Raw genomic sequence first — 17,262 nt, 5'->3', positions numbered from 1 at the left:
CTCCCCGGCGGTGAAAGCCGCTCCGCCCCCATGCGTGACTGGTACCAGTGGGGCTGTGTCTGGTCTGAATTCACCAGGCAGTGGGGGGGGGGGGGGGGGGATGACGCGCCGTGCACACCCAGCCTGATGAAGTGGTGGGGGGGGAGAGATCCAGGGGAGGTGGACGCCAGCAGGGAGCCAGAGCCAGAGCCCACCTCTGACTGGGACGAGGGTTTGGGGGCTGATTCCCCCCTTGTGCCCCCAGGGTGAATCGGCAGGGGCGGCACTGGGGCGAGGGGGGGCTGGGCCAGGGAGAAGCTTGGCTGGGTGAGAGGAGAGCCAGGCCACATGGGGACAGGAGCGGGCGGGGTGGGTTGTTATGCTGATAAAACTACACAGGATCTTTTCAGGGGAGAAGGCAAGATGCCACGTTTATTATGAGAACACAATTTGATTTATAATCAACAGCTAATAGCTAATTCCTACGTACGTGCGTGTACACACACACACACACACACACACACACAGAGAGAGAGAGAGAGAATGTTCTGCAGCTGCTGTATATTTACCAGTCCCGAACGTAGTTTGACTCCTTGGCTTGATTTCGGAGCTCGTGGTGGTAACTGGCCAGGAAAGCCGGGCATGAGGAGGAGCTGGGTCTCTGTCTGCCGTGCACCGATGCCCTTCCATGTTCTTAGCAGAACGTTACCCAAAGTCTCCCATCTCCCCCGTCCTCTTTATCGGCTTTAGTTTGAACAGGAGTCTCTGGGTCTGGCTGTGTCACGCTGCCTCTGGGTTTGGTGATTGATCCCCCGTCCATTGCAGACGTGACTTTCAGCCTCGGACCTGACTTTGATCTTCCTTCTGTTGTACCTTTGTTCTTCTCTTTTTGGGGTGGGCTCTTCACTTGGTCAGGGCTGTTGTCTGCATCTTCAGCCCTTGGTGTTTGCACTTCACTTTATCAGGCCAGGCTGGGGCTGGAGGTTGATTCCATTATCCATACATCCCTCATTCACACACCTGAACTAAGTTAATAAGGTTACAGCAGGGTTTGCAAAGTGGAGTGAGCATTTCAAAGGGGAGTTTGAGTTACAATATGGAGCCTGATCAAAACAAGCGTAATGAAGAATTTACAATGCTGGGAGGCAAACAGTGAACAGGGGTTAGTTACAATGTTAAAACAGTGACCCGAACAGCAAGGACCAGCGATCCAAGCAGCAAATGAACTGAAACTGCAAGCGGACGGTAATTGCACCGAACAGCTGTGGACTTTCTCAATAAGCAGGAACTGCAGGGACTTAACGAGCGGCTTTATTGCCATTTAGCCGGTTATTGCAATAGCTGGTTTTATGAATGAACGCTGTTTCATTCATAAAACTTTACTCATGAAGTTCTGTTTGTTCATTTGATACAAAATAAAGTCATATTAATAAAATCTTAATAATAATAGTAATTAAGAAAAAAACCATTTCATAACCCTCCCAAAAACTTCTTCTGCCCATCCCAGGCCAGTCCCCCCCTTACCCCAGGGCACTCTCAGATCCTCCGCCAGGCTGGGGTGCTCCACACAGCAGGTATAATCGGTCTCACTGCTGGGGTCGATCTCGATGGTGGCCCGGGTCTGGTAGGTCCCGTCCCCGCTGGGAAGCACCCCCCACTGGAGCGTCTCCCATGGCACGGCCACCCCCTTCTTCAGCCACACGACGGCCACGTTCCGCGGGTAGAAGCCATGGACCCGGCAGGAGAGGGTGGTGAGCCCATCCCAGCTCGGCCGGTCGCTCACGTGCACCCGCAGTGGTTCTGGGGGGAAGGAGAGATGGCGTTAGAGGGAACTCCCCGAGCTGGATCCCCCAGGGCAGCAGCCGAGGGGGCTGGAACCCCCAGGGGAGGCACCGGCTCAGCCCCCTGCACTGGGAGACCCGACAGGTGATTCCCCCCCCGCCCCTATCAGCCCAGTGACCACAGACTGCTCTCCCTTCCAGCCAGAGCCGGCAGCGCCCTGACCCTGACAATGCATCGCAGGGGACAGCAATGCCCCGTCCCTGGCCAGAGGGACGGGACCTGGTGCAGCCGCGCTCTCGCGTCTAGTTCTGATACACGTGACCACGGCACAGGCACCCCGAGGGGCTCTGCTCGGCTGGGGGGATCTGAGCAGGGTGGGATCCTGCAGCAACGCTGGGGCCTCGCCCGATGGGGGAACAGAAACATCCTGCCAGGCGGGGCCGTCCCCACCCACACACAAAGTACGCAGCTGTGTAGGGCACCAGGGAATTTGGGGCACCACATTTTCTTGTGCCCTGTGCAGCGGCGTGCTGCTCCAGCCTCTGCCCCGCCTCTTCCCACCCCTGCTCTGCCGCAGCTCTACCCCCACGCCATCCCGCCCCCAAAGCTCCCCCTGCTCTGCCACGCCCCGGGGGGGCTGCGTAGGGCCCCAGAATAGCTAGGGACGGCCCTGCTGCCAGGGACAACGCTGACCATGATGGACATGAGGGAGCGATCTCTGCAGTGGGGATACACCCCATTCAGTGACCCCCGGGGTCTGACGTGCCCCCATCACCTCTCCTCTGCAGCGTCTCCTTCCCATACTCCAGGTACTTCCCCAGCCACTCAATGCAGGTCCCCTCCAGGTAGGCTCTCAGTCCCTGAGCGATGCTCCTGTCAGCATCCCATTTCTGTTTGGTGATCCGAGCTGCGTCATCTGCCGCTACCCAGGTCTCCTGGTCCTTATCGAAGCTGACGAAGTCGTTCCCATCGTATGCATACTGAAAATATCCCCCTTTGGAGCCGTCACTCCGGAGCTCACAGCCGTACATCACTTGGAGCGTGTGAAATCCTGAAACACACGGAGCCGGGGCCCAGGGCTGGGTCAAGGTTTAAGCCACAGGGAGCTGCTAGAGATTCTCTAACACCCCCATCCCCCTCTACTGCGAGCTGTCCACAGCCTGGGGTCCCCTCGGCCCTGTGCCCACCAGCCTCACAGAGCCCCACATGGACCCACCGGTGGTGGTGGGGTTTCCCAGTGCAGGGGGGGCTCTGGCTGTGGCAGGGGAAAGACCCCCCCGCCCCACTGGCATTGCTCCCATCCCTTAGCCCCTCACGCTGTGCTCACTGTCCCTCTGGCCAGCCTAGTGCCCCCCCTGCTCTGGGGGCCAGTCCCCCCATCCCCAGCCCAGCCCCTGCTCTCTGGAGGGAGCCCCCAACACACTCATGGCTGCAGCCAGAGGGGTTGTGATGGGAGCTGCCCCACAGGGAGAGAGGGAACAGGGCCTCACCCTTAACCCTGCTCTGACTGGAGCAACCGCACAGGGTCCCTCTGCCCCCTCCCTGTTCATACTGACCCCACCCAGCAGCGCCCCCAGAATGGACCCGGCTGAGGGGTCCAGTTCTCTGGACCTACAAGCTCTATTTTAGACCGTGTTCCTGTCGTCTAATAAACCTCTGTTTTACTGGCTGGTCAAGAGTCACGTCTGACTGCGAAGTGGGGGTGCAGGGACCTCTGGCTTCCCCAGGACCCCGCCGGGGCGGACTCGCTGTGGGAAGCGCACGGAGGGGCATATGCTGAATGCTCCAAGGAGAGACCCAGGAGGTGAAGCCGTGTGAGCTTCTTGCCCTGAAGACAGTCTGCTCCGAGGGAGAGGAGGCTCCCCAGAGTCCTGCCTGGCTTTGTGGGGAGCAGTTCCAGAGCATCGCCCGGGGACTCCGTGACAAATGTGCCTCGCTGAGTGGGAGAGGCTGGGGTCAGCCGGGGTCTGCAAGGGGGAGGCTTCCCAGCCCCATATCAATCCCCCCTCCCCCCAAACAACCTGTTCCATAATTCTCCCAGCCACCCCCAAAACCCTCCAGGTTCACTCTCAGGCTCCTGACTAGCAATTACTTCCCTCTCCCTCAGCTCCGCCGTTACCCCGACTGCCCCCAGCCTTTACACCACTTCTGGGGGGGGGACGAGGGGGGACGGACGGAAATCCGTACTGTAGTTTAAATGAATTACTCAGTGCTCTGTATTTATATGCCTAGGAAGGAATCTACGTGTCAAAAAACATTTGCTGAATCGCTGTTGTCTGCACTGTTACAGACATACTTGCTGAAAGATATTTTGAACTAAATAAAAAAAAAATTGAAACTGGAAGGATTATATTGTGTTATGTTGACAAAAAATATGCAAAATTGTAAAATTGTGCGCAGAATTGTTAGTTGTTTGGCACAGAATTCCCCAGAACAGCACGCAGCAGGGAGCGGGGGATGAGCAGCACCCCCTGCTGGTGGGGAAAGCCGGAGCAGCAGCCGCTCCAGTCCTGAGCCGCCAGGAGCCGCGAGTAACGCTGCTAAGATGGAGGACTCAGGATAGTGTCCCACGAGCTGAGAGGAGGGAGGGGTCAATACGGGGGGAAAGGGGCAGGAGGGGGGAGGCAGGGTAGCAGCTGGGGAGGGGGGGGCAGGGACAGAACAGCAGCCCCCCAGCACAGGGTTCGGGGCGGGCGAGCAGAGCCCCTCTCTCAGCGCTGGGGAGGCCGGTGTCCGTGGGAGCAGGTCAGGCTGGACAGTCTCACAGCCGGGACCAATGGGCCAGACGTCAGGAGGGGGTTAAACCAGCCCCAGAGAGGGAGCGCTAAGGGGGCAGACACCCGGCAACCCTCCGCCCTGTCACTCAGTCAGGGGCACGGCCACAAGGAAACCAGGTGTCGGGGACAGGCAGGGAATTAGCTCTCACTGCTGCTATCTCAGTGCTGGGGGGGGGACCAGGAGGGGCTGGGGACGCTCCCGGGTGGGACCGATGCCACAGGCCGGTATCATGGTGTCAGGACTGAGATCCCCACTTTGAACTTTAGGGTACAAATGTAGGGGCCTGCATAAAAACTTCTAAGCTTAATTACCAGCTTAGCTCTGGTCCGGCTGCCACCATTTTCAATGGATTCCCTCCCTGGGAAACCTTGAAAAACCTTCACCAAATCCCTGGTGAAAACAAATCCAACCCCTTGGATTTAAAACAAGGGGAAATTAACCATTCCCCTCCTTCCTCCCACCAACTCCTGGTGAATCAAGATCCAAAACCCCTTTGGATCTAAAACAAGGAAAAAATCAATCAGGTTCTTAAAAAGAAGGTTTTTAATTAAAGAAAAAGGTAAAAATCATCTCTGTAAAATCAGTATGGAAATCAACCTTACAGGGTAATCAAACTTAAAGAGCTCAGAGGACTCCCCTCTAGTCTCAGGTTCAAAGTACAGCAAACAAAGAGAAACACTCTAGTAAAAGGTACATTTACAAGTTGAGAAAACAAAGGAAAACTAACACGCCTTGCCTGGCTATTTACTTACAAGTTTGAAATAGGAGAGGCTTGTTTAGAAAGATGTGGAGAACCTGGATTGATGTCTGGTCCCTCTCAGTCCCCGAGAACGAACACACTCCCAAACAAAGAACACAAACAAAAGCCTTCCCCCCCCCAAGATTTGAAAGTATCTTGTCCCCTTATTGGTCCTTTAGGTCAGATGCCAGCCAGGTTACCTGAGCTTCTTAACCCTTTACAGGGAAAAGGATTTTGGAGTCTCTGGCCAGGAGGGATTTATAGTACTGTACACAGAACAGCTATTACCCTTCCCTTTATAGTTATGACACGCCCCCCAAATCACAGATAGTGTTGGATGTTCGGTTCCACACTGGCTGTGATTTCTTCCTGGAGTTCTAGGAGAAAACAGAGTTAATAAGACACATGTACCTTTAGACATACTACTGATTATATAAAAACTAACAATATGTTTCATTCCAAGAACAATTGTTAACCAGTTAACTCTGGGAAACTTTCCCGGGAAAGTGCATCAGCCACTTTGTTAGAAGCTCCCGAAATGTGTTGTATTTCAAAATCAAAATCTTGGAGAGCTAAACTCCACCGAAGAAGTTTTTTGTTATTTCCCTTGGCGGTATGAAGCCACTGTAGCGCAGCATGGTCTGTTTGTAGTTGGAAACGCCGTCCCCAAACATATGGGCGTAGCTTTTCCAGCGCGTACACAATGGCGTAGCATTCCTTTTCACTGATTGACCAATGGCTTTCCCTCTCAGACAGTTTCTTACTGAGAAACACGACAGGATGGAATTCTTGATCCGGTCCTTCCTGCATTAAAACTGCTCCCACGCCTCGCTCGGACGCATCTGTGGTTACTAGGAACGGTTTGTCAAAGTCTGGGGCCCTTAGCACAGGGTCAGACATGAGTGTTGCCTTAAGCTGGTTAAAGGCCTTTTGACACTTATCAGTCCACTGAACTGCATTTGGCTGTTTCTTTCTGGTTAGGTCTGTCAGCGGGGCGGCGATTTGGCTGTAGTGGGGTACAAATCGCCTATAATATCCAGCCAACCCTAAGAAGGATTGGACCTGTTTCTTAGACTTTGGAACCGGCCACTTTTGGATAGCATCCACTTTGGCCTGTAGGGGATTTATAGTTCCTTGACCCACCTGGTGCCCCAGGTAAGTCACTCTGTTTTGGCCTATTTGACACTTTTTAGCCTTAACAGTTAGTCCTGCCTGCTGGATGCGCTCGAAAACTTTTTCCAGGTGCTCCATGTGCTCTGCCCATGAATCAGAAAAAATGGCCACATCATCGAGGTAGGCAACTGCAGATTCTCCCAATCCCGCTAGGAGACCATCTACAAGTCTTTGGAAGGTGGCAGGTGCATTTCGCAACCCGAAAGGAAGTACATTGAATTCATACACCCCTGCCTGGGTGACGAAGGCTGACCTTTCCTTAGCGGGTTCATCTAGTGGTACTTGCCAGTACCCCTTGGTTAAGTCTAAAGTAGAGATGAATTGGGCATGTCCCAATTTCTCCAATAGCTCATCTGTGCGTGGCATTGGATAGTTGTCAGGACGAGTTACAGCATTTAGCTTACGGTAGTCCACGCAAAAGCGTATTTCCCCATCTGGTTTGGGAACTAGAACCACTGGAGATGCCCATGCACTCTTAGAGGGGCGGATTATACCCATCTGTAGCATGTCCTGGATCTCCCTTTGTATAGCCGTTTTGGCATGAGGTGACTCCCGGTAGGGTGGGGTTCTAATAGGGTGAGCATTACCTGTGTCAATGGAGTGGTATGCCCGTTCGGTCCATCCTGGAGTGGCTGAGAAAATTGGTGCAAAGCTTGTGCACAGCTCCTTGATCTGCTGTCGCTGCAGACGTCCAAGGGTCGTGGAGAGGTTCACCTCTTCCACGCCACCATCCTTTTTTCCTTCATAGTAGACACCTTCAGGCCACTCCGCATCATCTGTTTCCTGGGCTGTAAACTGGCAAACGTTTAATTCTCTGGAATAAAAGGGCTTAAGAGAATTAACATGGTATACCTTAGGCTTTATGTTGGAGGTGGGGGAGGCTATGAGATAGTTAACAGCTCCTAGGCGCTCCTGGACCGTGAATGGTCCTTCCCACGACGCTTCCATTTTATGGGCCTGGAGCGCCTTTAAGACCATGACTTGGTCTCCTACCTTGAAGGACCGTTCTCTGGAATGTTTATCATACCAGGCCTTTTGCTCTTCCTGAGCATCCTTTAGGTTTTCTTTAGCAAGGGCCAAAGAATGTCGGAGGGTGTTTTGTAGGTTGCTTACAAAGTCTAGAATGTTTGTTCCTGGAGAAGGCGTAAACCCCTCCCATTGCTGCTTCACCAACTGTAATGGCCCCTTAACCTCACGGCCATACACAAGTTCAAATGGTGAAAACCCTAAACTGGGATGTGGTACAGCCCTGTAGGCGAAAAGCAACTGCTGCAACACGAGGTCCCAATCATTGGAGTGTTCATTTACAAATTTACGTATCATGGCCCCCAAAGTTCCATTAAACCTCTCCACCAGGCCATTGGTTTCATGGTGGTAAGGGGTGGCAACCAAGTGATTCACCCCATGAGCTTCCCACAGGCTTTCCATGGTTCCTGCCAGGAAGTTAGTTCCCGAATCTGTAAGGATGTCGGAGGGCCAACCTACCCTGGCAAAAATGTCTGTTAATGCCTGGCACACACTTTTAGCCCTGGTGTTGCTTAAGGGTACTGCTTCCGGCCATCGGGTAGCAAAATCCATGAAAGTCAGTACGTACTGCTTTCCTCTGGGTGTCTTCTTTGGGAAAGGACCCAGAATATCCACAGCTACGCGCTGAAATGGGACCTCAATTATGGGTAGTGGCTGGAGAGGGGCTTTAACCTGGTCTTGGGGTTTTCCCACTCGTTGGCACACCTCACAAGACCGGACATAATTAGCAACGTCCTTGCCCATTCCCTCCCAGTGGAAGGACTTCCCCAACCGGTCTTTGGTTCTGTTCACCCCAGAATGGCCACTGGGATGATCATGGGCTAAGCTCAAGAGCTTTACCCGATACTTAGTGGGAACTACCAACTGCCTTTGAGGATGCCAGTCTTCCTGGTGCCCACCCGAAAGAGTCTCCTTGTATAAAAGTCCTTGTTCTACAACAAACCGGGATCGGTTAGAAGAGCTGAGAGGCGGTGGGGTGCTCCGCGCCACCGCCCAAGCTTTCTGAAGGCTGTCATCTGCTTCCTGCTCGGCCTGGAACTGTTCCCTTGATGCTGGAGACATCAGTTCCTCCTTGGACTGTGGACTGGGGCTTGGTCCCTCTGGAAGCGATGCAGGTGCTGGGGCTGTTTCCATTGACTGTGAACCGCTGTCCGCTGGAGCACTATGTGGTAACTCAGGCTCTGGCTGAGCCTCTTGGGTAGGGTTATCTGCTGCTTCCGCCAGGTCAGGCTCGCTGGTGCCCTCTGGCATTGGAGTTGTAGACGGGTTTGCAAGCGCTGGACTCAGGGCTGGCAATAGTCCTGGTGCTGGTTGCGTTGCCAGTTCCGGTTCTGGGACTGGCTGTGGCTGGGTCTCTGGGATTGGATCCACTACGGCTGTTGCAGTCGTTGGCAGGGGATCCAGTTCCACCACCTTTGTCTGGGTCTCCGGTAACACAGACGGGGCCCTGGTGGACGGCTCAGGAACAGGGATGGGGGTGAAAGCTTGCTTAGCCTGGCTGCGGGTGACTATTCCCACCCTCTTGGCTACCTTCACATGGTTGGCCAAGTCTTCTCCCAGCAGCATGGGAATGGGATAATTGTCATAGACTGCAAAAGTCCACATTCCTGACCAGCCCTTGTACTGGACATGCAACGTGGCTGTAGGCAAGGTTACAGATTGTGACACGAAGGGTTGAATTGTCACTGTAGCCTCTGGGTTGATGAGTTTGGGGTCCACTAGGGATTGGTGGATAGTTGACACTTGAGCCCCAGTGTCCCTCCAAGCGGTAACCTTCTTTCCGCCCACTCTCAAGGTTTCCCTTCGCTCCGAGGGTATGAGAGAGGCATCTGGGTTTGGGGATCTTTGGTGTGATTGGGGTGTAATGAACTGTAATCGGTTGGGGTTCTTGGGGCAGTGAGCCTTTATATGTCCCAGTTCATTACATTTAAAACATCGCCCTGCTAAGGTATCACTGGGACGATGTTGGTTGGTGGATACTGCTGTGGTGGGGTGAGAAGGCGTCTGGGGTTTCCCTTGGGATGTGGGTGGGGCCTTGGGTTGTCCCCGGTGGTAAGGTTTTGTTTCGGCTTGCCCCTTCTGATATTCGCTCCAACTGCTACTAGTTTTTTTCTTTTCTGCCACCTCCACCCATTGGGCTCCAATCTCCCCCGCCTCAGTTACAGTTTTGGGCTTCCTATCTAGGATGTACCTTTCTATTTCCTCAGGAACACCCTCTAAAAACTGCTCCATTTTTACTAGGCAAAGCAGATCTTCCAGAGATTTAACATTTGCTCCTGATACCCAGGCATCACAATTTTTGTCAATGTGGTAGGCATGACGGGTAAATGACACATCCGGTTTCCACTTTAGGGCTCTGAACCGCCGACGGGCATGCTCGGGTGTTAGCCCCATTCGGAGTCTGGCCTTGTTTTTAAAAAGTTCATAACTGTTCATGTGTTCCTTAGGCATTTCAGCCGCCACCTCTGCTAAGGGTCCACTGAGCTGCGGCCTCAGCTCTACCATGTACTGGTCTGCAGTGATGCTGTATCCAAGGCAGGCCCTTTCAAAATTTTCTAAGAAGGCCTCAGTATCATCGCCTGCCTTGTAGATGGGGAATTTTCTGGGATGGGAAGTGGTACCGGGAGGGGGGGTTGTTAGCATTGGCTGGTGCATCCTGCTTAGCTTTTGCCACTTCCAGTTCATGCTTCCTTTCTTTTTCTCTCTCCTCCATCTCTTTTTCTTTCAGCTCCATAGTTCTCTTGTGAGCCTCCTCTTTGGCTTTTTCCAGCTCCATCTCTCTTTCATGGGCCTCCTTTTTGGCTTTTTTCTTCTCTTTCTCTCTGCTCTGTCTCGAGTTTTGCTAATTGAAGCAGTCTCTGATGTTTTCTTTCATTTTCTTCTGCTTCTAGTTTGGCCAGTTCTATTTTGTTAGCTACTTCTTTGGTAGTCATTTTCCTGTTTTCTTGTGCTGGGTAACCCCCTCTGCAGTGGGCTGAAACTGGGAAGCTCTCAGCTCTGGCTGCTGCAGAGTTAACAGTAACTTTCTAACTAGCTACTCCGAGGATGTAAAAAGAAAAAAAAACAATTCAGCTTGTAAATACCTTTTACCAGTCATTTGCTAATTGAACCCTTCTCTTAACAAAGGACCTGTAAAAAAAAAACTTAACACCTCTGCCTTCAGGCAAGGAGAGATAAGATATGCATCTATCTACTTCCAGCTCGGCTTTCCAAGCAGCTAGAAGGAAAAAAAAATCTCACTGGCTTTTGGGTTTAAAATGATCCCACCGCTGCCACCATGTCAGGACTGAGATCCCCACTTTGAACTTTAGGGTACAAATGTAGGGGCCTGCATAAAAACTTCTAAGCTTAATTACCAGCTTAGCTCTGGTCCGGCTGCCACCATTTTCAATGGATTCCCTCCCTGGGAAACCTTGAAAAACCTTCACCAAATCCCTGGTGAAAACAAATCCAACCCCTTGGATTTAAAACAAGGGGAAATTAACCATTCCCCTCCTTCCTCCCACCAACTCCTGGTGAATCAAGATCCAAAACCCCTTTGGATCTAAAACAAGGAAAAAATCAATCAGGTTCTTAAAAAGAAGGTTTTTAATTAAAGAAAAAGGTAAAAATCATCTCTGTAAAATCAGTATGGAAATCAACCTTACAGGGTAATCAAACTTAAAGAGCTCAGAGGACTCCCCTCTAGTCTCAGGTTCAAAGTACAGCAAACAAAGAGAAACACTCTAGTAAAAGGTACATTTACAAGTTGAGAAAACAAAGGAAAACTAACACGCCTTGCCTGGCTATTTACTTACAAGTTTGAAATAGGAGAGGCTTGTTTAGAAAGATGTGGAGAACCTGGATTGATGTCTGGTCCCTCTCAGTCCCCGAGAACGAACACACTCCCAAACAAAGAACACAAACAAAAGCCTTCCCCCCCCAAGATTTGAAAGTATCTTGTCCCCTTATTGGTCCTTTAGGTCAGATGCCAGCCAGGTTACCTGAGCTTCTTAACCCTTTACAGGGAAAAGGATTTTGGAGTCTCTGGCCAGGAGGGATTTATAGTACTGTACACAGGACAGCTATTACCCTTCCCTTTATAGTTATGACACATGGACATGGGGGTCATGGGACAGGGCAGTGACAGTCCCTGCTCAGGAAGGGCAGGGCAGGCCCAGGGGGAGAAAGCGCAGCAGGGACCCCCCCCCGGGACGGGTCAGCAGCGCCCGGCACTGAACGCTTACGGATCACAACGTGCGACGTGAGACAGCACAATCCCGGGGCCTGGTCAGGTGGCTAGCCCCCCCCCGGGGACCCAGCCGGAGGAACGGCTCTTTATCCCTCTATCGATAGCGTGTAGGGGAACCTGCCTCACCCGGGGGGTCCAATCGGGGGACACATGCTGGGGTTTGTGCTGCCAGGAGTCAGACAGCTGGGGAGTCTCTGCACGTTACAGGGGCTGATTCTCCACCCGCCAGCCCGAGCCGATGTGAGACCCTGGTTCTGAGCCGGGGAGAGGAACCGACTGTCGATAAACTCAGACTGGGAACAAGACAAAACTCCTCCTAGGGAGGCTCCCTGCCGAGCAGCTTCTCCCCAGGGCTGGGTGATTGCAGCGCTGCCGCTCGCCTGACTTTACTGTGCCTCTCATGCTACTGGGTGGGTTTGGTAAAGCCCCAGCGCCTGGACTCATGGGATTAGGGGGAGTCTCAGCTCTTCCTTACAGCTGTAAGTTCTAGCCCTCCTAGCGGCAGAGAAAAGCCTGGAAATTTGACTCCTGAAGGCACAAACCAGAGGCAAATAAAAAGACAGCAGAACCCCGTTTATCTGACCCACCGTTAGCAGCTCTCTGCATTAACCGGACACCCAGGACGCCAGGGTCAGAGCGGGAGCTCTCTCCTGTGGCCGCTAGCTGGCCCTGTGGCATTTCCCCATTCTCCGGGTTATCCTGATTTCTGATGATCTGATCTCGCTCCGGATCCCAGCTAAGATCGGATACACGGGGCTCTGCTGGAACCGCCAATAGAATCATCACAAAACTCTGGTATTTAAGCCGAACTCCGGATTTGTGGAGCCTGACTCGTGATTTCTGAACACTTGGGGCACAGGTGCTGGAACGAGGGGTGCTAGGGGGCTGCTGCACCTCCTGGCTTGAAGTGGATCCCACCATACCCAGGGGTCACAGTTTGGTTCAATGGCTCTCAGCCCCCCCTGTACAAACTGTCCCAGCGCCCGGCCTTGGGGCTGTCGATACTGGGATTCCCCATCACGCGGTGTCTGTGACTGGAGACCAGACGGCTCAGACCCTGCCCCAGCTCACCCACACGCTGGGGGTCGGATAGTGGCGCTGTCCCAGCAGGGAGGAACAGCCCCCGCAGGCAGGATCTGCAGGTGGGATTTTCTGGCCACGGTGACCAGAAGGCCGGACTAGCCGGGTCCCATGGGACCTTCTGGCCTTCGCACCTGTGAGGCTCTGCCTGGGACTGACCACAGCCGGACTGGGGGGGCAGGGGGCCCCGAAGGGGGGCAGAGGCAGCTGGAAGTGGGGCTGGTAGCAGACGTCTCAGGTGTTTTGTGAGGGGACAGTAAGAGATTCACACTTTGGAGGGTGTCAAACATGTTTTCACATGACTCCCCCCATCCTGCATCCCCCCCCATGAGTCCATCTGCCCCCCACGTTCACACTGACCCCCCATGAGAAAGTGCCCCCATGGGTCCTGTCTCTTTTCCCCAATTCACACTGCCCTCTGTGAGAGTCCCTTTGTCCCCTCCCCCCCATTCACACCAGCACCCACCTGTCAGTTGCCCTTGTTCACACTGACCCCACCCCGACGCTACCCCACCCACAGTTGCCTCCATCCCCTCCCCCATTCATACCACCCTCCCCACCCTTACCCCCATGGGAACCCTGTGTTCACACCGACCTGCCTGACCCTAACCCCCCCGTGAGTCCCTCTACTCCACTCCCCCACCCCACGACCCCCCCATCCCCTGCCCTGTGAGTCCCTCTGTCCCCTCCCTGCAATTCACACTGACCCCCCCTTGGGGGTCCCCCTCTTCCGATCCCCCCACACTGACCCCCCAGCCCCCACCCTGCAGTGAGTTCCTTTGTCCCCTCCCCCCCCTTCACACCGACCCCCCCTCCAGCGCAGCCTGAGCCCCGTGTCCGGTCTGGGGCAGTGGCCGGGCCCCGCACTCACCCGCGCTCTGGTTGTAGGTGCAGGGTGTTCAGGTCCACCCGGAACACGGCCTGCGCGCCCTGGGAGATCTGCGTGTTCTGGTCCCAGTACTGCGCGTCCAGGTTCCGCGCCATCCACGCCGCGCGTGGCACCGCGCTGCCCCGCTCGCTGTCGTAGTGATCGATGGGCTGATCGTCCACATACCCGACTGTGATGAACGGGGGCAGCCCCGTGTAGAAATAGCGCAGCGAGTGCGGGCCTGCGGGGAGACGGGGGGGGTCAGAGCTCCAGGTGTAGCGTATTAAATTGCTCCGCATAGGAATGTGCTACTTGGGGTGCACTGAGCATGCTCAGTACATCTGCTGAAGCCGCTGCCCTTCCCCCTGCCCTTATTTGCCCTAGGATTCTGCTGACTGCTTTTGACAGGGGTTAAAAAGTGGCAAAGGGGGTGAATCGGAGCAGGGGGGTGTCCGGGTCTGAGCAGGGGGTGGAAATTAACTGGTCGGGGGGGTCAGGCAACTGGAGGCAGCATTAGGAGAGGGGCTAACGGGAAAATCAGGGCTGGGGGGAGGAGCAGGAGTTAAGCTCAGGGTGAGGCGCTGGCAGAGGGTGACAGAGGCAAAACCCGGCACAGGCAGGGCACAGGGGTAGCAGTTACCCCAGTGGGACGGAGACACCAGTGTTTGCAAAAATGGTGGGGGGCTAAGGGGTTTTTTATTTCCCCTCTGACAAACAGCACCTCTCAGCATGGGCTTCTCAGGGCTGGGTTCTTAAAGGCACAGACATCTATCTCTCCCTTTCTTAATGATTCCCAACATTATTTGTTTTGACGGCCGCTGCACATGGAGTGGATGTTTTCAGAGAACTCTCCACACTGACGCCAAGATCTCTTTCTTGAGTGGTAACAGCTAATTCAGACTCCTTCATTTTGTATGTATTGTTGAGATTGTTTTCCAATGTGCATTACTTTGCACTTATCAACATTAAATTTCATCTGCCATTTTGTTGCCCAGGTACCCAGTTTTGTGAGATCCTTTTGTAGCTCTTCACAGTCTGCCTGGGTCTTAACTATCTTTAGTAACTGTGTATCATCTGCAAAATTTGCCACCTCACTGTTTACCCCTTTCTCCAGATCATTTATGAACATGTTGACTAGGACTGGTCCCAGTATAGATCCCTGGGGGACACCACTAGTTACCTCTCTCCAGTCTGAAAACTGACCATTTATTCCTACTCTTTGTTTCCTATCTTTCAACCAGTTACCAATCCATGAGAGAAACTTCCCTCTTATCCCATGACAGCTTACTTTGCTTAAGAGCTCTTGTCAAAGGCTTTCTGAAAGTCTAAATACACTATATCCACTGGATCCCCCTTGTCCACATGCTTGTTGACCCCCTCAAAGAACTCAAGTAGATTGGTGAGACATGATTTCCCTTTACAAAAACCATGTTGACTTTTCCTCAACAAATTATGTTCATCTCTGTGTCTGACAATATTGTTCTTTATTATAGTTTCAACCAGTTTTCCCAGTACTGAAGTCAGCGCCATGGGAGAGTCACATCCAGGCCAGGAAAAGCAGGACGTGCCCCTGCCCCTCTCCCCACACCCCCATGGGGATCCCGATGCTCCTACCCAGCAATCCCAGGAGATCCCAACGGCACAAAGGCAGCCGCTGGTCTGTGCTCTGCAACGGGCGCTCGCCCCCAAACCGAGCCCTGATTAACGCACAGATCCTGGGGCTCCACCGCTCCCCTGGCCTGGGCACACGGCCAGAGACGGGGCGGGGGTGACACATCCCCCCTAGGACGACACCTCTAAAGACTTGTCCCCACTCACAGACCCATCGCTGCCCTGGGGGCGGCTGGCCTGGTGCGGACACAGCTCAGCCTCGGCCGCACCTAGCCAGGGCCAAGCCCCTCGGTGGGTCTGGACACGGGTTAAACCAGCGCCAAGAACCTGCCGGGAGCCACGTAGGGGCGGAGAGTCCGAGGAGCCTTTTCCTCCCCCATCCCCATGTCACTCTTGTCTCTGGGGGGGGGGGGGGGATATACCCCCATCACTCACCCCCTGGGCTCTGCAGACGGGGGGGGGGGAAGCCCCGACCCCCCCCCCGGGAAGGACCCAGCCGGGCAGCGCCGGGCGCGGGGATCCCCACAGCCCCGGGGCAGGACGGGCACAGCGGGACCCGGACCCCAAATCCCGTTAGTCACCGACCGGCACCATCGGGCCGGGACCCGACAAACCAGAACCGACCCCCCCCCGCCCCGAGCCCCCCGGGCCGCGCCGGCTGATCGGGCTGCGCAGCGCCGGGCACAGCGGGGCCACGAGCCTGGGGGCCGCGAACAAGTGACACACCCAGAACCAGCCCCCGCCGGGGGATCCCGGACAGACACCGACCGGACACCCCCGCTCCGGTCCGGACGCAGAGCCCAGCACTGCTCACCCCCCCCATGTCCGGTCCGACCCCCCCGCACTGACCGGAGCAGCCCCCCGGGGGGGCCGCAGCCCCCAGGAGCAGCAGCAGCAGCATCGCCATCGCCGCCCGGTCCCTTTCCCCCGTCCCGGGCTCCCGCCGTCCCGTCCAATAGCCGCGCGCGGACCCGCCGCGTCACCGGTCGCTGGGCAGAACCCGGTCGAGCAGGTTGGACCCGGGAAAGCGAAACTCAACAGAGATGAGCCCAGAGGGGAATCCGGGAAGCGCCCCGCCCCCACCCCGAGTCCCCGCCCACTGGTCTGTGAATCCCGGGCAGCGCCCCGCCCCCACCCCGAGTCCCCGCCCACTGGGCTGTGAATCCCGGGCAGCGCCCCGCCCCTACCCTAGGCCCCGCCCCCTGGGCTGTGAATCCCAGACAGCGCCCCGTCCCCACCCCCAGTGCCCCGCCCCCTGGGCTGTGAATCCCGGGCAGCGCCCCGCCCCCACCCCGAATCCCCGCCCCCTGCGCCGTGAATCCCGGGCAGCGCCCCGTCCCCACCCCCAGTGCCCCGCCCCCTGGGCTGTGAATCCCAGACAGCGCCCCGCCCCCACCCGCACTGCCCCGCCCCCTGGGCCCACCCCATCTTTGCCTTTCCCAGCTGTCAGGGCGCTCTTGGGTCACGATTTCAAACTTTTCTCCACAATGACAAGGGCTGGAAATGTCCCTTTGACTAACGCCATCCGAGAGTCTCCCCCGCTCACGTGACTCCAGGAGCTGGGGCTTTACGGAAACACCAAAGATAGCGAGACTCACACTGGAGTCAGGAGAGGGGGCAGCCCTGGCAGGGGGATGCTGGCACCCGCCTGGGAACCACCAGGGCCCATCTCGGCCTTGCTACGGTCGCCCAGCTGAGAACTTGGCCCCAGGGCTTCAGTTACCAGAACAGCAATTAACTAACAACCAATTAATTCTCTGCCCATCACAACCTAGGGTGACCAGATGTCCCGATTTTATAGGGACAGTCCTGATATTTGGGGCTTTTTCTTATATAGGCTCCTATTACCCCCCACGCCCTGTCCTGATTTTTCACACTTGCCATCTGGTTACCCTATCGCTAGCACCGCCTCTAGAGATTTTTGTTTAAATTTATTCTATTTATTCTAAGGCCAGACGGCACCGTTGGCTCATCTCGTCTGACCTCCTGCAGCAC

General features: G+C 55.0%; 1 protein-coding gene across 3 annotated transcripts in view; it reads right to left on the bottom strand.

The window, feature by feature from the left end:
• LOC101954178 (H-2 class I histocompatibility antigen, Q9 alpha chain-like) overlaps positions 1–16,272 on the bottom strand; it is a 65,382-nt gene extending 49,110 nt beyond the window's left edge. The window contains exons 1-3 of one of the 3 annotated variants that reach the window (XM_065563974.1): positions 12,296–13,042; positions 2,537–2,812; positions 1,504–1,779 (exon numbers count right to left, since the gene is read on the bottom strand). In XM_065563974.1, the coding sequence (XP_065420046.1) occupies positions 1,504–1,779; positions 2,537–2,812; positions 12,296–12,629 (886 nt within the window). In that variant the 5' untranslated portion in view covers positions 12,630–13,042. Of the gene's footprint in view, positions 1–1,503; positions 1,780–2,536; positions 2,813–12,295; positions 13,043–13,691; positions 13,898–16,116 lie in introns of those variants that run through there. The other 2 variants (XM_065563978.1, XM_065563973.1) reach the window with 2 other exon arrangements.
• Between the last annotated feature and the right edge of the window lie 990 nt (positions 16,273–17,262).

The sequence above is a fragment of the Chrysemys picta genome, chromosome 12 (assembly GCF_011386835.1).
Source record: "Chrysemys picta bellii isolate R12L10 chromosome 12, ASM1138683v2, whole genome shotgun sequence".
In the NCBI taxonomy this organism is placed as follows: domain Eukaryota; kingdom Metazoa; phylum Chordata; order Testudines; family Emydidae; genus Chrysemys; species Chrysemys picta.
The sequence above is the reverse complement of the archived record's forward strand: the minus strand, read 5'-3'. Positions and strand labels throughout refer to the sequence as shown.